Below are 21,750 nucleotides of genomic sequence, written 5' to 3'. Positions count from 1 at the left end.
CACTTTTCTGAGCAGCCTATATGTTTACTGAGCACACTCTGCTGGCATAACTCAGGAGTACACTGTTTATACAGCAAGCCTGAAAGTCTCAGGGTGCATCTGTGTTTTCTGAGTGAGAAATGCTTGGTAAAAATTGCTACTAGTAGTGATATAATCCTGTGGTCCACATACCTGAAATTGATTTTTGGTTTTGAGAAGACTTTATAGTGGGTGTTTCCTCATTATGCCTCAACCAGCAGCCTGCCCACAGTCTTACCTACCTCTCCATGAAACTGTGATTGGGCTAGACCCAAGGAGAAGAGGGATCATTAGGGACACAAAGGGTGGGTCTTTACCAGGGACTCCAAACTCAAATGTCTTCTGGAGTCTGGAGGGTGAAACGGATGAGTGAAATAGCCTGGGTGGGTGATATGGTAGACTAGAGAATGCATATTCCTTCCAAAAGGGCAGCTAATGTTCAGCTCTAGCTGGTGGTTGCCATGTTGATAATCAGGCCCAGGGTTGCCAGGTCTTGAGATGATTTTCTGAGATCTGAAAATTTTATTTAACTTTTTTTTTTTAGTTCTGTTTAAATTTATGTACATTTTATTTAAATTCCCAGGATTGTTAAATGTTAACAGTTAATTCAAACATTTTAAAATCTTCGTGGGCCAAAAAAATCTCCTAAGTCTCTCTTCGTAACCTCGGCACTTTGTTAAGTAAATAGGGTATTTTTAGGAGAAATGCACCAGAGAATACAGATTTGGATAGAAGCATCTTTATTACCAGCAGTGTCCTGTGTCATTTCTAACTTTGTGAGGGGGACAGACAGGAAGAAGGGATTAACAAACTGTTGGAGCTGGGGTGTGTACACGGCTTCCAAATTCTCACACTTAGGCATGATCTGTTTGAATATCCACATTCCTTCCTTTTAACAATAGTTCTCTCCTGTCTCCAAGTCTATCACCGGATGGATGAAGCCCGTGTGTGAAGCCCTCCCATTTGCACCCACACACTGCAGGCTGGGGCAGGAGTTACGCACACACCCCTGCTCACTAGCTAACACCACATCTTTACCTCCTGGAGTGTAAATAAATAAGTGTGCTAAAAATATAAGAATGAGCTTCAATTGACCTGAATTAATTTTTCAAAAAGTGAATCAATCACAAATGTTGCTATTTTATCTGTTACTAGTCATGGCTCACTTGTGACACAATTCACAACTGTCAGCATAACGGTTAAAAACTGTTGCTTCTAAAAATAAAAATAAATATAGGGACTTATTGCCAAGCTTCCCAGATACACCAGCACTCTCTGCTTCTGGTATTTTTATTCAAGGCAGGGTTGACCAGGCTGTCTCCTCACCTCGTGTATTCACCTTTAGGGCATCTATTGCAAAGGTCTTAGGAATGTCACTAGAGATACTTGAACTGTTAAGATGGGACAAGGGAAATAAAACACCAGTTCTCCAAAGCAATCAGTGAGTTAGAATCCAAATATTCTCACCTCCCTAACTGGCAACCGGGAGTCCACACTTGGCCTGGTATTTGGATGCTCTTAAACCAAATCTTGCCCAGCAGTAAAAAAAAAAAAAAAAAAAAAAAAGCGGTAGGAGCTACAAAATAATGAAGCCCCATCTTATTCCTGTTCTTTTCTCCAGGAATTGATCCAGAGGGTACAGAAGCTGAACACCAGATCTTTCTCTATTACCTCATAATTTAGGACAATCCACATTGAAAATTCACAGGGTGGGAATGGCACTGAACAGAAATCAGACTTAAGGAAGAAGAGAGAAACAAAGGTAACTGGCAATCAGATATAGCGTGTCTCGTGGGGAAAAGTGTCTGGATTTAAAGGCAGACTATAACAAAACGAGAGCAGACACAAGTCTATTTTTTCTTCTAGGTCACTGTAGGGAACCAATCTAACCTATTTACAAGTGGTTTCAGGGGAAATAGCTTTAAATAGCTATCTTGTCACTGTCCTTTTCATCATCTTCCATGATCACTTTAGGTCTCTCGTCCCTGAGCAGTCTCACACCTGCAAAACAAAGAACACACCTGCAATTAAGTGCCTCTAATTAAAATATTAGACAACCTTACCGCATAGACACAGTACACAAGAACATGGCAACCCAGAAACCTGTGAGTGTCTGCAAAACTAACTGCTGAAGTGCCAACCAAGACAGAGGGATCTGAGTGGTCTTATTTGGCCCCTCCAAAGGTGCCAAGGCTAGTGAGGACACTACTCTGGCTACAAGGGGACATACAACCTGAGAGTCAGAGGCAGCCTTTATCATCTTCTCAGAGTTCTGATCCTAAGCTTGCAACAGAGTAGGATAGAAAGAGTATGGATTTTGGAATTCAACTCTTTTGGGCTCCAAGCTCTGCTGCTCACTGACTGTGTGTTGGGCCAGTTAACATCTTCACACCTAAGTTTTCTCGTATGTAAAATGAGGACACCATTATTTATTATGAAGGGTGCTCATGAAGTTTAATAAGATGTACATACAATGCTTAGCACAGAGCCACACCTGCAGGCAACTAAGAGTCAGTGCCTGCTTTCCTTTCAAAATCTGCTAAACTATTTTCCTGTTGAAAAGAACTGGTTAGCCTCAAGAAGTCCAACTTCAAAACCTTTCACTAACATCTGGGGAAAACGTTGAGCTGAGGGTCTGGACGTGCCCTTGCCAAATGTGGGTAGCAACAGATGATAAAGTTTACATGGTTCAAAGCGAAATGAGAACATAAGGAAAAAATTGTGAGTTTTTCATGCAGCTATTTATTTTGAGACGATTCTTTTCCTTCTTTTGCGGGTTATAATATTCTTTCTTTTATGAAATTTTAGGGATGGTAGATGGCTTTTTTTTTTTTTTAAGCTTCCTTACTAGGAAAAATAAAAGTTACTGGAATTGCCTGGAGCAGCAGAGGAAGAAGGAGAGTCAAGAATAACAGGAAGAAATGGAATGTGTGGTTAATTGCCTCCATGAACAACTGCCTCCTCTGTCATGAGACAGAAGAACCTGATGGTGTCTGGATACCATTACTGAATGTTTTGATCAAAGATGCTATAGAAGAATCATAGTTAAATGGGGGAAAATGCAGGACAGAATTTCAAATTCTCACGGACTCCAGACTTTCTGGCGTCAGGGAGTCTGGGTGAATCCCTGAAACTATTGCCCTGAGAGAATCTTTAAACCTGAAACCAAAAATATCCCTTCAACTCTTCGTAAAACCAAACAATAGGTTAGCTTAACTAGAAAAGAACATCTGCCTTGAGCACGGTGCTCTTTTAAGAACTATCTATATGGGATCAAACTGACAACAGCAACTAGAAAGATTAAATAGGAAATTTAGAAGGCAGTCAGTTTATGGTAATGGGGGAGGAACAGTTTGGAAAGGGAAGGTGAGAACAACTTGAAGAATGTAATCAATGTCACTGAATTGTACATGTAGAAATTGTTGAATTGGTTTATGTTTTGCTGTGCATATTCTCAACAACAAAAACTAAAATAAATTATTACAAAAAGTCACTCTTACTACCTTGAGCTCCACAGTATTTTTAAAATTTCTTTGTCTGTGAAATTCAGAAGTGTGAGCACAACTTAAGAGAATAATTAGCCCAGAAAGGACCAGCCAAGAAGGTCTGGGTGGTTCTACTCATTTTCAGAAGTGTGAAGTGGGATCATTTTAATAAAAGGACAAAGGAAGCTATGATTCAAGGCCAGTCTACCATGGTTTCAGTTACCTTCCCAGCCAGACAACCAGTTTTGTACCCTGCCACTTCCCTCCCTCCACCATTCTGTCTCAAACAATTAGGGACCTTTCCATTCATGAAGCATTTCATAAAGTTCTAAGCTTGAGGCAGGGATGCTGTGCACCACAAGAGGCCTTTTTGCTGCACTGGACTCCATTCAATAGCAGCAAATTAATGAAAATGATGTGTTGATCTTAATGACTATTCATTTGATTCAGTTCTTAGTTTGTTCATATGGGTTCTTTACCAATTAGCTGATATTTATTGGAGGAGAAAAACAATTTCAGGAGGCTGACTGAAGCCAAGGTTTTTGTATAAATCACTTATGAAACACAGTGGGGGATGTTTTCTTTTACCAACTGTGTAGAGGTTTGGATTTTTACTTGGAATTAAGGCTAACATGGGAGAGGAATATAAAGTTAGTTATGCTGAGCTCCCAAACTTTCCATCCTTCCTTCCTTAATCTCTCCTTATGTTAAGCCAAATTTGGGTTGATTAAAAATAGGCAAGAGCCTTTAAATTCCTGGATACTGGCAGGCTTTCTGGTTGCTTTGGGTTCCCTGAAACCTAATCACTTAAGAATCTGGGCGAAAAAAATAAAGCCCTGGAATCTCAGGGACAGTAAAACCAAAAAAAAAAAAAAAAAACCTGCTGCTGTCGAGTTGATTCTGACTCATAGCGACCCTATAGGACAGAGCAGAACTGCCCCATAGAGTTTTTAAGGAGCACCTGGTGGATTCAAACTGCTGACTCTTTGGTTAGCAGCTGTAGGACTTAACCACTATGCCACCAGGGTTTCCCAGGGTTGGTAGGAGTCTCTTGAATCATCCAGGCTAGCCTTTCCCGAAGTTGGCTGGGTTTTCCACATGGGCACAGAAGACAATTTCAAGTAGAATGGGAATTAACATTTTATATCTCTCTACCAAAACCAAACCAGTCAATTTTAACTCATGGCAACCCCATGCGTATGGAGTAGAGCTGCTCCATAGGGTTTTCATGGCTGTGACCTTTTGGAAACAGATTGCCAGTATAACCCCTCAAATTTTTTTACGAGGCGCTTCTGGGTGAGTTCAAACTTCCCACCTTTCCGTTAGTAGTTGAGTACTTAACCGTTTGCGCCACCCTGGGAAATCTGCTGTATTAATATAGTTAAGCATTATATTTTGATGTCTCATTATGAAAAGGTATATGGTAGCTATCATTGCTTAGGATGAGGCTTGAGTTAATAATGTCTACATGTCCTTACTGCACTCTTTTTCTTGAAGCTTCTTATCATTGGTTTTGGTGATTTGAAGTTGACGGAAGTTTGAGAAACATTGGTCTGGTTTAAGCCCCATCCTAATCCTCCTGTTCTCCTGTGGGAAGTGGATTATGTCATGGGAGGAATGTAGATTTACAGCTAGAAAGCTTTCCCCTTGGTAGTCACTCAGCTTTGAGCAGGTCACTCTTAACCTATCTGAGCCTCAGTTTATTCATCTGTAAAATTGGAGAAAAAATAGTTTTTATTTCCCACAAGGTCTGATGTCCTTAGGTAGACTTAGCTCCCCCCCCCCCGCCTTTTTTTTTAATGCCTCAACAACTCTTTGAATGAACCTCAAGTAAAGTACTTTTTGCATTGTGGGAACCATTGGACAATACCTTTGTCTCCCTTACTGAGCTGTGGGATTCTTGAAGGATATTTCTAACATCTAGCACAGCACTTGGATTATGTAGGGATTCAGTTAATGTCAGTTTCTTCCCCTTACCCCTCTTTCTATACAGGAGAGGTTAGGGAACTTTGCTGTTTGTTAGAGTTTAGTTTTAAGGTCAAGGGCATCGGTCCAAGGTTATTAAGGACCAATAAACCTTGTGGCAATGTGTTTTAGGCCATGAAACCCCGCAGAGCACCATCTAGAGCTGGTCAGTCACATTACATACATGCACTTCTGATTCAAGGGAACCAGGGCTAAGACATCATCTTTCCTAGAAAACCAAGCCAGAAAACATACTCTATTCCTAGAAAGACAGAAAAGGTATCACTTTCAAAGGAAATACCAGTCCCTTTTCTTGGTACAAAGAGCATTTTGAGCTGCCCAAGTATTCACAATTTTCCAGAAGACCTCTCCTTGATGCTTCTAGTCTTGTTATTCTTTCCTTTGCCTGGTTCCTTTTGGCATAGACCTAGATTAAAGACTTCATTCTCTCTTCAGCAGGCCTTAGCTACCCAGATCTGACCAATCACAACCAATGCTTCCTATCACGCATTCACCAGCATGGGGAGCCCTAGCAACTGGGCCAAATTGGGAGCAAAGCTAGAGCTGGCAAGGTAGCCCAAGATTACACCACATGGAGGGGCTGTTCTGGCAGTTGGAACCTATCAAATAAGCTCATTAACCTAGGGAAATGAAGGTAGTTAGCAAGAGATTTAGTGGAGAGAGTGAATCCTTGTCCAGTTTTCATTTGCCAAGGGCTAATGAGAGGAGATATCTCCAGAGTGCCTTTGTCTGAGAGTTCCTCTCAACACCCTTATTAGAACCAATGTGAGTCTCTCTAAACATCTGCTAAAGGCTCCATTCTTATCTGCTTAACTAGCTTTTTGATTACTGCCAAATCTTTAGAAACTAAAAGGCTCTTCAAAAATAAAGTACTTCAGCTAATATGCTAATAAAAACTAAAATCATAGAACAATATCTATAATTGCACATACTGATAACACAGAGACTTGCTGATCCAAGGAATTCTATAATGTGTAGAGTCTATGAATACACAGGCTCCTCCCCTCACTCTTGTTTACTCTACACTGTTTCACAAACCATTTTTTATTCCATAAGGAGACTGCTGTCTTAGAATGTAGATATTGGGAGTTGTCGTTGTTATTGTTAGTTGCTGTCAAGCTGATTTCTGACTCATGGCAACCTCACGTGTGTCAGAATAGAACTGTGCTCCGTAGGGTTTTCAAGACTGTGACCAAGGCAGATTGCCAGGCCTATCTTCCTAGGCACCTGTGGGTGGGTTTGAACCACCAACCTTTTGGCTAGTAGTCGAGCACAGAACCATTTGTGCCACTCAGGGACTCCACATAGTGGGAGTAGGCAGGATCCATTGCCAGGTGGACAGAGCTCAACACTTTAGGAAGTTCTTTGAATCAGCAAGTTTACACAGGCAGGTGAAAAGCTGTGGCTAATAACATTCTCACCTTCAGAAGTGGTTTGACTTATCTCAGAGAATAGAAGATTCAACTGAGAATGGAGGAGAACTAACATTTATAGAGGAATTTCAATATGCCAGGAACTGTGCTAAGTGCTTTATGTGTTTTGTTAATTCCAGGGGATACAGATTTTATGGTCCCCCCTTCACGGATTGAGGAAGAAAAGGAGATTCTGATAGTTTATATCACTTTCCCTGGGTCAAAGAGCTAATATAGGGCAGAATCAAGGATCAAAGCCAGGCCTTTCTGACTACAAAGCCCATGTTTAATCCCATGTACTAGGATGGCGAAGTTCCTGGGTAGTGCAAATGGTTAATACGCTTGGCTGCTAACCTAAAAGTTGGAGGTTCAAGTCCACTTAGAGATGCCTCAGAAGAAAGACCTGGCAATCTGCTTCTGATAAACCGATACATTGCTGTCGAGTTTATTCCTACTAATAGTGACCCTAGAGGACAGAGTGGAACTGCCTCATAGGGTTTCTAAGGACCACCTGGTGAATTCAGACTGCTGACCTTTTGGTTAGCAACCCAGCTCTTAACCACTGTGCCAACAGGGCTCCTCTGATAAACCAATCGTTAAAACCCTATGGAACATAGCTCTACTCTGACACACACGGGGTCACCATGAGTCTGACTCAATTTGATGGCAACTGGACTAGTACTGGAAACCCTTGTAGCACAGTGGGTAAGAGCTATGGCTGCTAACCAAGAGGTCGTCAGTTCAAATCCATCAGGCGCTCCTTGGAAACTCTATGGGGCAGTTCTACTCTGTCCTATAGGGTCGGTATGAGTCGGAATTGACTTGACGGCAATGGGCTTGGTTGGTTTTGGACTAGTACTAGGATGACTCCTTACCAATAAATATCTGCTTGCCTCTGCCAAGTCTTCCCCTACAAGGACTTCAGTAAAGACAAATACAAGAATAGGCAGAAAATAATCAGTCTCCACTACGAATGCAGAATTGTGATTGCCAATAAAGTATCGAATCCATGGAGCAACCACAGCCCAGTCCTTATGAGTTCGTGAGACAAATTGGTGTAAAGCAATTTTTAAGTAACAGTTATAATAATATCAACAGGAGAATAGGTACAATTCTAATAGAGATAACAAAGTTTTGGATAGTTGCACACCCATTATTAATAGAGTGAGTTCAGAATAGAAAAGAATCATTTTAGACGTAGAAGGGTCTGTTAGCAAAGGGTTTGAACCAGCTGAATCTTCAAATGTGACGGGGACCTGGACAGAGGCAGAGCTTGGGGAAAATGTGTGCTAGGTTGAAGGATGAGCAGGGAAGCCTATGAGAAGCATGGCTGAGGCAGGTATAAAAAAACCAAAAACCCACTGCCGTCAAGTCGATTCTGACTCATAGTGACCCTATCGGACAGAGTAGAAGTGCCCCATAGAGTTTCCAAGGAGCACCTGGAGTGTTCGAACTGCCAACCCTTTGGTTAGCAGCCATAGCACTTAACCACTGCGCCACCAGGGTTTCCAAGGCATAGACCTCCCCAGTTAGTCTTTGGTCCATATCTCCAGGAAAGTGCCTCTTCAGGTCCCATATCACCTTTCTTTTTTTTTTCTTTTAAATTTTATTTATTTTGTTGTTGTTGTCGAGAATAGACACAGCAAAACATATAGCAGCTCAACAGTTTCTACATGTACTATTTAATGATATTGATTATATTCTTCGAGTTGTAAAACCATTTTCATCTTTCTTTTCTGAGTTGCTCCTCCCTCGTTAACATAAACTCACTGCCCCCTTAGGTTCCTGTCTAATATTTTCAGTTGCTGTTGTCAATTTGATCCATATAGATAGTTCTCAAAAGAGCATGCTGCTCAAGGCAGGCCTTTTTAACTAGCTAAGCTAAACTACTTCAGGGAATATTTTTGCTTTAAGGTTTAAAGATTATCCCAGGGCAAAATTTTCAGGGCTTCATCCACCATCCATGGCTCCAGAAAATCTGGAGTCCAGGAAAATTTGAAATTCTGTTCTACATTTCCCCCTTTTTGATCAGGATTCTTCTACGGAAACTTTGAACAAAATGTTTGGTATGATAGCCAGATACCATCCAGTTCTGGTCTCATGGCCAAGGAGGCAGCTGTTCATGGAGGCAATCAGCCACACGTTCCATATCCTCCTATTCCTCACCCTCCTTCTTTCTCTGTTGCTCCAGATGAATAGAGACCAATTGTCGTGTCTTGGATAGCTGCTTGCAAGCTTTTAAAACCCCAGGCACTTCTTGGCTCTGCTCCTTATTTAAAAATCAAAAAGCATGTGGCCCTGTCTGTACCTCTATTTTTTCCTCATTTATTTAGACACAACAATTATTTGACAGAGGCAAAAGAAAAATGGTGAAAAGTTGTTTTTAAGTTACATGCAATTCTAAGACAAAATTTTCCATATTGTAGCAAAATCTGTGGAATGACTAGACCAATAGGCAGGAAACAAAAAAAAAAAACCAAGGGAAAAAAAAAAGGTTCTACGGCAAATAGATTAGGGCTGGGTTATAGAAAGTCAAACTAATTCCTTTACTGCAGGACTTCTCAGAGCCTTTATTATTCCAATAACATTGTGAACCTCTTTTACAGAAATATCACCATTTAAAGGTTCTTTCTTCCCTTGGGAAACAGTTGGAATTAACAAATTTTGGCTATTGGTTATTATTCTTAAGTCAGTTACATCAAGCTCTGTAGGTCTAATAGCAAACTACTCAGAGCGAAGATTGGGTAATGCCAAAAAAGTCATTTGCAGAAAGCCCCTTCTTTGGGAGGCTGCTGGCTTGTGGCCATGTTTCTGGTAGAAAATAGACAACAGCTTTGCCCTTCATGTCCTATAGGAGGCAAACGGGCTGTGCTTGGACCTCTCCCTTGATTCCATATTAGATGAGGTGAGTTATGCAGGAAGTCACTGAGGGCCACGAGGCCCTGCCCCAGGGAGGTAATAATAGGAGGTCTCGGAACAGTTTCTCTCTTTAAACGAGTATCTCATGGTGCCCAAGCTGCCTGGCTCTGAGTTTTAGGAAAACCTTTTTTTCCTGCACCAGGACCAAATATTTATTTATTTTGTCTCCCTAATCTCCCTCAAATAGGACAGGAACTTTTTCAGTTTGCTATCTATTGTGTTACTAATACATGAACAGTGTCTCATATATAATAGATGCTTAATAAACACTAATTGAGTAAAATTTACAGACATTTCCACCTCAGAGCTCTTGGAGTGTCCCTTTGCCTTGAATGTTGTCTGTGTATCCCCATGGCTCTCTCCCACACTTCCGTTCAGCCTTTGGTAAAATATCCCTTCCTCAGAGAAGTCCTCCCTGTACACCTCATCTGAGAGCAGTTGCCATCTCCCTCTTTCCCTACCTAGCTTTAATTTTCTTCATAGCATTTATTCTTAGCAGATGTTTTGTTATTTATTTATGTTTATTGCCTTTCTCCCATTTCCAGAGTGCCTGTAACATAGCAGGTCCTCGATAAATATTTGTTAAAAGGATGAAGATAGACTGAGAATTAGACTTCTGCGTGTCCTAAACTTCTGGTATTTTTAGCATATTTGTATTATCTCACAAGCTTGCATGTAGTCAATGCTCAGAAAAGCTGGATTCTAGAAGTGTGTGTGTGTGTGTGTGTGTGTGTGTGTGTGTGTGTATGAGAGAGTGAAGAAGAGAGGGAGAGAGAGAGTGGGGAATAGTTGTCACTAAATATTACTGACCAGGAATAGAGTCTCATAGTCATATATTTGCCATTCATCTCAGATATACAGACAAGTGAAGACAGAGGGATGGATAGAGGAGAAAGGAGGTGTGAATAGAGGAAGAGAGAGAGGGAAAAGAACAGAAGTTCAAAGAACACGAATTCCGTGGAACTTGGGACAAGGCCCTTTAACATGGCTGGGGATGCCAAGCTCCTTGACTGCCTTTGTCATGATGTAGTCTTCTGAACAGAGTCTTTCAATTTCTTTTCTATATTAAATGAAATAAAGGAGAAACATTGTTTTATAAGAACCGCCAATCTCATCTCCTTCCAAAAGTGTTCCTTCTGGATTCCTGTAATGCTAAAAGTCCAACCCACAGCATAGTATATGTGAAAAGCTACCCAAAGATAGACAGACCTGGGCTCTGAGCCCCACTTCTGCCATGTAGTAGTGCTTGATCTTGGGCATAATCTTCTATTTATCCAATCATTAATCAAATCAAGCATTCATCCATCCATCCACTGATTTCATTCCACTTAAGAATTTAAAGAATTAAAAGTGGCTCAGTAAGTTAAATTCTCTGTTTTTTTTTATCTGTAAAGGGGTATGATAGCTACTCTCTTGTGTTATTCAGTTGATTTTTTAAAGAAATTATGAGACATGCGTAAGTCAGTGCCTAATGGTTAATGTCTCTGGATAAACATTAGTGCATTTTCCACTGTACCGCTCCCCAACTCGTTAGATATATACAAGCACACACATATATTTTATAAAGCATATGTATATGTGCTTGTATAGTACACACACTTACACTGTCTCATACTCTAACCATGAACGTACATGTCTTATTCCCCAAGGGGCACATAAATGTCTCAAGGCCAAGGACTATACCTTACACACTGGCTCCCTTATAGCGTGGAGTTGTGCGCATAGTTCAGAAAGATATCTTTAGCTTGCAGTTGACACATATTCAGATAGCTATCAATGTTTCTGCATTTCTCCCTCTCTTACTCTGAGGATTCTTTCAAGTAATCCAGGTGTCTTGGGAGAATTAGTCATCAGCCACAGCATGTACTCTCCATGGAAGATGGGCAGGGAGGGGGGCGTGGCTACTCTTCTCAAGGACCCACTGACTTTTCCGTTTCATGGGCTCGGTGAATTTGGCCAGTTCTGCTGAAGCATGAGTAATGCTCTGACCCTCCCTCATGTCCTGGCCAAGCCCTGGGGAGCCGCCAGTGAAGAAGACAAACCAGAAAAGCAGCAGCAAACTCGGCTCCTCCCCAGAGCCCTTTAGCGGGACACAGCTTGCTGGGCCAGGATGAAGGTCATTCCCGCGGCACATCCAGACGGTAAGGCTCTCCACCTATTCCCACCAGCCCCTGCAAATGCCCTATACCAGCTCTTTTACCTGCTGCAAAGGGGGGCATGTGTAGGGCAGGTGTGTCTTTTCTCCTTGGCTTTTTCTGTTCCAGGTCAGTGTTATGAAGAGCTGGACTCATTTTATTCTTTGGCTGTCTCTCTTGGACCTCGTATCTTCTAATTAAATGTTCTGAAAGCACACCTGCATGATTAGGGGAACAGAGGGAGTGACAGGGTCAATGACATATATCCTAATATATGAGGACTGTACATATGTATTGCACATACACCTATGAAGTAGTCTATACACTGTAGCTTTTCTAATTGATTTAATAGAAGTTCCTTTATAATAAGAATTAGCGTGTACTGAGGCTACACTATGAAATATGCTCTGTGCAAATGGCTTTCCATGCATGATTTTATTTCAGCTTCACTACCACCATCGCGTATTGGAGGAAAACAAGCCCTAAGAGAGGTTAAGAAATGTGCCCTAGATAACACAGCTCACAGTGTCAGAGACAGGAATTGGCCCAGGTTTGCCTTTCTGTTCCACATTCCACGTAATTCAGACTCCCATCCTGATGCTTTGGTTACACTCTCCCCTTCACCCACAAGTCCTCTCCTCTCTCTTTTACACGTGAAGCTTTTTGCCACAGCTTAAGAAATCTATAAAAACAAACTTTCTAAAACTTTCCACAATTCATTGCTCAGGCAGAGCTCCCCAAATCCCTACCTAAGGACCTCCACGATGGTGTGCTTTTTACTGCATGTTTCAGCTATTTATATGCTTCTGTTATTTTTTGTGGAGTCCCCGGTTTGTACAAACAGTTAAAGTGCTTGGCTACAAACCAAAAGGTTGGGGTGCATGTCCACCCAGAGGCACCTCACAAGGAAGGCCTGGTAATCAACTTCCAAAAGATCAGCCGTTTAAAACCCTATGGAGCACAGCTCTACCCTGACACACATGGGGCTGCCATGAGTGGAAGTCGACTTGACATCAACTGGTGTTTTTGTTTATTTCTTATAGAATTGAACGCTCCTTCACAGGAAGATCTGTGCTTCATTTATTTTGTAGCCCTCAGAGTGCATTAGAGAGGGCATTAAATAAATGACCAGGAGAGGGAAGGAAAGAAGGAAACGAAACAAAACGAAACTTTTGAGAATTGGAAGTGTAGCATGTCACATCAAAGGATGTTAGAGACATGTTGGTTGTTAACCAAATTGTTTAGCTTTTCTCCTGGGCACACAGGGAGGCTACCTTTCAGTCAGTGGAGGCCTAGTAGTTGTGTGCCACTCCCAGGCCTGGCCCACATAAACCTCCCTCTCAACCCTCCACTCTGTCTACCCCATGCCTGCTGAACATTCATGCTCATGGTGACTTTGGAAGCCGTTTGCTGATGATGTCAGAATCTCCATCAGCCTGGGTCCCTGAGTGACTGTTTGGAGCAGTGCCTGCCTCCCCAGCCCACACTGTCACTATCAGTGAGCGAGAAATAAACTTGTCTTGTGTAAACCCATTAAAATTTTAGAGTTTATTTGGTATAGCAGCTGCCCATATTGTAACTAATACAAAGGTGAGAGTGTACAATTATTAAACAAATATCAAAACATTTAAGGAGAAAGCTATAAGACTAATATGGTCTAGCGTCAGCTCTTTACAGACGTGCAAACTGACATCATTGCCCATTACCTGGTATAAAAGGAGGGATGTGCAGGGCTGGTGTATCTTTTCTCCTTGGTTTTTTTTGGTCAGACTCAACATTCAAGGTGGTCTGAACATTTTTCCCCTTCCTTGGCTTCTTTTTGAGATCACAATCTTGAATGAACTGGTCAGAAAGATCATCTGATTTGGGCAGGATACCAAAAAAAAAAAAAAAAAAAAAAGGCAACATGAATAAGAATCCAGTACAAACTGGTTGGTTTCCAGTTACGCCTGATGATAGGGGTAGAGACTACTCGGTCTGAAAAAGAAAAGTAAGTATTATGGCCTCTTCTACTGAGGGCTTCAGTAGTCTTTCATGAATAGAATAATAAAATGGAAAACTAGAATTAAGTTAAGCTCCAAATAAGGAGAACTCAAATGGATTGGGTAATCAAGGCAACGAGAAACTTTTAAAATATAGTGAGGCAGGCCACAGTGTGAGTTTGAGCTAAATTCCAGTGGGAGAACAGATTCTCTGTGCAAAAATGCTCCTTCTCAATTTCCTGTGCTCAAGGCTTCTTCCCTTTGGAGACCCCAGAGCCAGTATGTAACCTTTTGCTCTCGTTGGTCTTGGAAGTTTCCATAGGGTTCTCAGGGAATTCCTCACTCGCTTTCATTTCTGTGGCCAGCCAAATCCTCCTGCTGATTCCCAGGTAAGAGTTAGCATTTACATTTTCACTACCCCCTGGCTTTGCAACTCTCCTACCCAAGGTCTTATTTGTCTTCTTATTTATTAGTTTGCTTTTCTGAAGACTCTACTTTACGCCGCTAGAGCTTTGGAAGCCTAGGTTCTACATCATATTCTTCAGGAGTTGTTCTGGTAATTCATCCAATCTGATCACTCCTTGCCAATTAAAGTGTTTGCTCTGCTCTGTCTTATCCCTCTCTGCTTTTGTTCTGTTGCCCTCCTTTGAATTCCTATACCATTGTTCACAGCACTTATTTATCGCTCTATAATGATTTACCTCCCCAGAGCCTTCCTGGAGGTTAAGGATTCTATCATTTTCATAATTTGCTCTTCATTGCTTCTCTCTCTAGTAGGTACTCAGTAAATGCATGGGAAGTGAATGAGTAAGCGGAGTTTCACCTGGGTTCACATCCTGACTCTGTCATTTGCTATTTTGATCAACTTGGACATTAATTTCTATGAATTTTAATATTCCATATTTTCAAAGTCAGGATAATATTAAATCACTGTATGTGTGTGTGTGTGGATGTGAGAGAGAGACAGTCACAAAGGAATTCCCTCCCTTCCCCATCTTCATGTTTCTTTCCATATTAACTCCAGTCCTGGGTATTTTTTCTCATTTTCTGAATATCCACAGAATTTTTGCTCAGGTATCACCTGAAAAAGATGATCTGATTTTTCTTTCTGCATATGTCTTCTCTCCCTTTTTTGATGACAGGTCTTGTCTTTCGTCTCCTTAGCAGTAATAAATGCTTGTTGAATGTATTCGTCAGTGAAGGGACTAAAATACCTTATGTGTAAGGAACTATTCTGTTAGGATTCAAAGCAGTCGCAAGGCAATGAAGCTATTTGTCTCATCTAGAAACTCTAACTATGCCTGAATACAGTCTGGCTATATCTATAAATATGAATGAATATGGGAAATGAAGAGATTAACTGGATCTTTTCGTCCCCTCCCTTCAGCTTCTTCCTTCCCTCCTCCCCTCCCTCTTTCTCTCTTTTTACTTTTATCTTTTAGAAAATATTCATAAATTTACAAAATTATTCTTTAAAACCTTGAGGATTAAATGATAAATCAGTGTCAAACCTTTTCACTTTAGTTTTATGAGTCTAGACCTAGCCTGTGCCTTGATTAATTTATTTATTCGATAGATATTGATTAAGCTCCTACTGTATTTTTTTTTTAAGTATGTTTTTTTCGGGTGTGCCAGGCTTTGTGCTAGCTTCCAAAAATAAAAGGCCAAGTGAAAAATGGTCCTTGCCTTCAATTTATGTTTAAGTTATTGGGCTTTATGTCTGGACGGTCCCTTATTTTAGAATACTCAACATGACATAAGGAACCCACCATTAGAAATATTTTGTAACCCTAGCTCATTATGCCTGCATCATCAAAAGGTCACTATACTTAACTGTAGAAATCAAATGGCATTCTCTTTAGCCACTTCTAATATTTGCTTTCACCTAAAATCATTTTGATTTCATGCAATCACTTCAATTCCATAAACATTTATTGAGGTTGTTATGTGCAAAGCAATGGATTGCATGCTACTGAGTTTACATGCACAAAAAAAAGGGAGGTGGTAGGAGGAGCTTTTCTGAGCACCACCTACATACTAGGCTATTTCACATACATTTCATACAGGGAACCCCGGTGGCATAGTGGTTAAGTGCTACAGCTGCTAACCAAAAGGCTGGCAATTTGAATTCATGAGGCGCTCCTTGGAAACTGTATGGGGCAGTTCTATACTGTCCTATAGGGTCACCATGAGTTAGATGGCAACGGGTTTGGTTTTTTTTTTTTTTTTTGGTGCTTTACCAGCTGTTAAATATCATCCCTGAATACATTATCTCATTTAGCTCTCACAATGAGCCCACAGGGAAGGTACACTCTCATCCTCAATGTGCAGATGAGAAAACTGAAGCCCTGGATGCACTGCTGGTAGTCAAGGGGATTGGAATCCAACCCAGGCTCTAAGGACTATGGGCCTTAATGCCTGGCTAAAAACAATGTTTAAAATTTATGGCTGCATAGCTCAGTTAATTCCTTCCCCCCCGCCGCCTTTTTTCACACACCATGGACATTTGCTGAATGAATGAATGACGCTTAGAATGGACGCTGCCTAGCTGTGGGGACTGCGGAGATGCAGGCTAATACGGGCCTGACGATATCCTACTCAGAGAGCAAGACTTTTGTTTCGATTTTGACTTTTACTTCAATTGCACTTTTTTCCCATTTTTTTTGTGAGAAATCCTGGAACATAAAATATCTTGATAGCAAATGGAGACAGGGGAAAGGAAGGGGGAGCCGTAACCAGATGAGGCATAAACAAAGGCTATGAATATGCAAGAGGCCCATTCATCAAAAGTCTGAGTGTCTCATTTTTAGAAATGGGTAGAGGCAGAAATGTTTCTGGTATTTTCATTACAAAGGTTATGCAAAAAGTCAGTTCTGGAAAGGAAACAGATTGACAATAAAGCAGAAAAAGGCTATTTAAAATTCTGTCTTGATAGGCAAAGTGAGATATTTGAAATATTTTATTGGCCCTGCACATGGGGTGTAAGTGTGCCGGAAAATACTGGAGACAAGCAGCGCTGCCACATTCCATTTATTGCCTCAGAAATGCTCTGCTTGGGACTCCGTCCGACCCAAAAAAGAGGACGATGCCTTTTCTTGCTCTTTTTAACCCTAATGAACTTCTCTCCAGTGCTTCAGCTAATATTTGCATGGCAGACCCCACAGACTCATGGCTGTTTGCCTGTCCATCTGGTGCTGGCTGGCACCAGAAGGCGTCGCCTATCGGGTTTCAGAGGGCCTCCTCTGACCGGCCTGCAAACCAATGGCCGAAATGCCCCCTTTCTGATCCTACCACTGACATTCATGCTGGAACATTTACCCAAATGGCTGCAACGAGGGTCTAGCTTGTCCAGTCTGTCTTCTGAGAGCTCCAGGGGCTGCATTCGCTCAGTTGACATCATCAAAGGAGGGTGAGTATGTGTAATTCTTCTCCAGCGCTGCCAAAGTGTAAGAGTCCATGAGTATACCATTTATTTACTAAATAAATATACTTTTTTTATTGAGTAAAAAAAAAAAGAGTACTTACTATTAAAACTCCTGTTCTTCAAGTCAGCTTCCGATGCTTAGCTATAAGAAGCTCCAAAGTTTGAGATTTAAGCCAAAATAGAATTAATCCCTCTCTCTCTCTTCCTCTTTCTCTTACGTACGCGCACGCACACACACACACACACACACACACACACAGGTATTTTGGTAATAGGCACTTATCAAATGTTAAATATTTGCCCTCTGTCAGAGACACTTTGAGAGTTCAGAACAAACACTTGTCAAGTCTGCATTAGAATGAGTTAGCTGAGCTACAGAAAATCTAGTTTAGACCTTGCCTATATTTTCTCTCTTGAGTTCTGCAAAGTAGGATTATGCCCACTTCACAGATGAAGAAACTGAGGCTCAGAAGGTCACATTAATTTATTTAGTCACACCTCTATTAAATAGCCAAAGCTGGATTCAAATCCAGTTCTGCTGATTTCCATTACATTCCTGAGCTCTTAAAAACAAAGGGAATCTTTTGAACCAGAATTGAACCAGGCTTCTGATTTTCTACCATTATATCCTATTACCATAAAATAATGAGACTGCCTCCCATCCAGTTTACCGTGGTGGTAGAGACATGGTAGGAGGAAATCTAGGTCTAGAGTGGAGCTTTATTATTTTCTCCCTACAGATTCCTGACATTAGAGCATCATTCCTGGACCACATATCCACTGAACTTTCCAGAGCTATTAGTTGTTGCCATTGTCCAGGAGGAGTGAAAATTCAGCACAGCCATGTGTCTGGTCTGAATCAGAAATGCATTGACTGAAATTTATAAGGAGTCTTTAAAGCCTGCCTAGATTCTGTTTCTTGAGTTTCTGATAATTCGTTACTCACTTTTTTTTTTTTTTTTTTACCGTAGCCAGGACAGTTGGAGAGGAATTAATGAGATTACAATGATACAACTGATTCTTTTTTCTTGAGATTCCTGGGTCACTGTCTTACAGATGACTGCACAGATCAGTTGTGCTAACATTTCAAGCTCAGAGAATTAGTCCAACTCAATTGTCTTCTGGGGAATAAGCTAGTCTTCTTTGGGAAGGCTGGAGGGCCTCTCTCCTGACAAGCTGAGATCACTGCACAGCAGATGGAGCCATTAACTGATCACTTGAGTCCGGCTTTTAGTGTCACTTTGAGCTGACAGATTTTTCTGAGTGACTTCAGCAGATATCAATTCAGACTATTGTTTTTAGCGTATGTACAGAGCTATTGCCAACTCCCTAGGACCAGAAGGAAGTACGTTGTTGACTTGGGTTGGGCTAGCCCATACCGGCTTGAGTGGAGGGAAAAGAATGGAAACATCACTAGGCATGCGTGGGCTCAGTGTTGAGGTCTGAAGGCAAAGTCACGGGCTGGTCTCATGGACCGACTTAACCAATCTTCCCCCCTTTTCAACAGATGGTCATGGGCCCAGATTTAAGTGCTAAAAGTCTCCCCATGGAAGATCTGATTAAAACCTTCATTCTCCAAAAGAAGCAGCTGAGGCTTAAAGAAGTTAAAATGACCTACCATTAGTTACACAGTTAGGGTCAGAGTCAGCACTTGAACTTAGCCCCCCTACCTTCTACTCTAGGCCCTATCTGGGATTAGTATTCCTCCAACAGGTAAGTTGTTCTTTGTACTTGGACCATATGGCTGCTCCCATATGCTCAATGGAGTCTCTGGGTGGCACCAACAGCTAAGTGCTCGACTACTAGCCAAAAGGTTAATGGTCTGAACCCACCCAGAGGCACCTCAGAAGAGAGTTGGCAATCTGCTTCTGAAAGCTCATAGCTTTGAAAACCCTGTGGAGCAGTTCTACTCTGCACAGATGGGGTCGCCGTGAGTTGGAATTGACTCGATGCAACTACCAACAATAACAACATGTGCCCAATAGCTAGATATTTCATTTGAACTTGGGGTTCAAGTCAAGTAGACCTAGGTTAAATTTCACCTCTTTTTTTACTAACAAGCCATATGAATTTGATGAAATTGCTAAGCCTTAGTGTTATAGTAAGGGTACACAGAGCTCAAGGGCAATGTGATAATTCTTGCCCTCTCTCCCTCCAAGCTATTGTAGCTATGCTAGAGTTTGCAAAGGCTAGTGTCTTTGTAGGAGACCCTGGTGGTGTAGTGGTTAAGAGTTATGGCTGCTAACCAAAAAAAGTCAGCAGTTCGAATCCATGAAGAGCTCCTTGGGAACTATGGGGCAGTTCTACTCTGTCCTATAGGGTCACTATGAATTGGAATTCACTTAATGGCAATGGGTTTAGTTTTTTTTTTTTTTTTTCAAAGTATCTTTGTAAAGACTCTGGTGGTGCAGTGGATAAGTGTTTGGCCACTAACTGAAAGGTCAGTGGTTTGAACCCACCAGCTACTTCGTAGAAGAAAGATGTGCCAGTCTGCTTTCATAAAGATTTACAACAGTTCTTTTCTGTCCTACAAGGTCGCTATGAGTTGGAATCAACTGGACGGCAGTGGGTTTGGTTTTTTGGTTTAGTATTTTTATGGTGTTCCCATAGACTGACACCCAGGGACATATGTCTTTCTTTGTCCTCTACTCTTACCTTCAGTTTTCTTATCTGTAATACAGTGATAATACCTGCCTCATACAATTACTGTGAAGATTAAATAGGATCGCTTTATGCTTTGCACACAAATTGTAGGCACTGAGTAAATGGCAGATATTATATAACATTGTCTATAAGGTCCCTGGGTGGTACAAATGGTTTGTGCTTGACTACTAACATACTAACATAAAGGTTGGTGATTTAAGCCTACCCAGTGGCACCACAGAAGAAAAGCCTGCTCTGCTTCCATAAAGATTTCATCCAAAAAATCCTATGAAATAGTTCTACCCTGTAGCACATGGGGTCGCCATAAGCTGGAATCAGCTCAATGGCAGAGTTTTATACTATATCTGACTAGTGAAGCTCAGTTGTATAACTGAAAATCTCTAAAAAATGATTGAGTCTTTCAGTTTTTACCTAGATGCTGAATCATGGGAAGACCAGCCATCATCTGAGCAAAATGACTATTGCCCTCCTGCACCCAAGAGTGGGGAGCCCACCCTCGGAATTTGAATTGTGCAAGGATCAGTTCAACATGTCACAAGTCTCTGGACCAGGTGAGGGCAAGCCTGTATTAGTTACAAAACTGACACACACTTGCTCTACCAGACAACACATGTTGTTTATGGGGGAGTAATATTTTTAATGGGTGTGATTAGCAGGATGATGGTGTGACTCATTGAGCCTCTGTTTTGCTAGGGAGCTGAGAGATGATTTCCAGATCTTAAATTTTACATTCAGAAAATTCCCAGGGCTGGGCAGGGCTATGATTTGTCCACAGGGATTAGAAAAGACTTCCATCATAGATGATGTCATTATGGCTTTCTTGGCAGAAAACCTTCACACAAAGGAAAGGGCAATGGAGGGGGGAGATATTTAGAGTATAGCATCACCTTATTCATAACTGTCATTTTACCTGCCCCTTGAATGTTTGCATACAATGATCTCATCTGTCTGCCCACTCTCCATTTCTACCCTCAGTGAGAAGAGATGCCCTTTTATCATCAAGCCATTCATTGTAAGACATGGACTGGTCTAATCTTTGAACTGAGAAATGGAATATTTGCACTTCCTATTCCCAACTCTCCCATGCATTCTCCTTTTTAATTCACTTTCCATCAAAAGTAGGTGCCATCTCTGCACGAGCAAAGGGATGCTGGTCTTGTCAACCTGCCCAGGGAATGTTAGGTTTCTGTCTCAGCAAAATAAAAAAACTGGTCCCCATGGAGTTGATTCCAACTCATGGTGACCCCATGTGTATGAGAGTAGAGCTGTGTACCATAGGGTTTTCAATGACTGATTTCTCAGAAGTAGATTGCCAGGCCTTTCTTCCAAGGTGCCTCTGGATGGACTCAAACCTCCAACGTTTCAGTTAGCAGCTAAGCGTGTTAATGTTTGTACCACTCAGGGACTCTACCTCAGCAGCTTCATGTAATTTAGGGACATTCTTAGGCAGCAGCTTCTTTTTTCACACCTAAATACCTGGTCCCCTGGCTTTTTAGATTCCAGCCAGAAGCTAGGACCTTAAGAGAGGTTTGTTGACTCACACTTCACATTTGGAGGTGTTCCTTTAGTACAAAGATTTGTGTGTGACCTCTTTAACTTTCTCTGTCCACCCATTGGTTCAGCTTGGTCTCTGAATTTCAATACTCACACAGTGGATGACTTGGACTGCCACTATGGTTGTCAATATAGGCTCACTCCCCCAACCTGAAAAGTCGGGTGCCAAAT

At 41.4% G+C, this 21,750-nt stretch overlaps 1 protein-coding gene across 1 annotated transcript; it reads right to left on the bottom strand.

The window, feature by feature from the left end:
• Positions 1-1,806: 1,806 nt before the first annotated feature.
• Positions 1,807-17,355, bottom strand: PPP1R17 (protein phosphatase 1 regulatory subunit 17). The gene is made up of 4 exons (XM_049893925.1): positions 17,256-17,355; positions 13,662-13,814; positions 12,021-12,173; positions 1,807-2,019 (listed from the first exon to the last, which is right to left on the bottom strand). The coding sequence occupies exons 1-4, from the start codon at positions 17,335-17,337 to the stop codon at positions 1,940-1,942; spliced, it is 468 nt and encodes a 155-aa protein (XP_049749882.1). The 5' UTR covers positions 17,338-17,355; the 3' UTR covers positions 1,807-1,939.
• Between the last annotated feature and the right edge of the window lie 4,395 nt (positions 17,356-21,750).

The sequence above is a fragment of the Elephas maximus genome, chromosome 8, assembly GCF_024166365.1.
Source record: "Elephas maximus indicus isolate mEleMax1 chromosome 8, mEleMax1 primary haplotype, whole genome shotgun sequence".
In the NCBI taxonomy this organism is placed as follows: Eukaryota; Metazoa; Chordata; class Mammalia; order Proboscidea; family Elephantidae; genus Elephas; species Elephas maximus.
The sequence above is the reverse complement of the archived record's forward strand: the minus strand, read 5'-3'. Positions and strand labels throughout refer to the sequence as shown.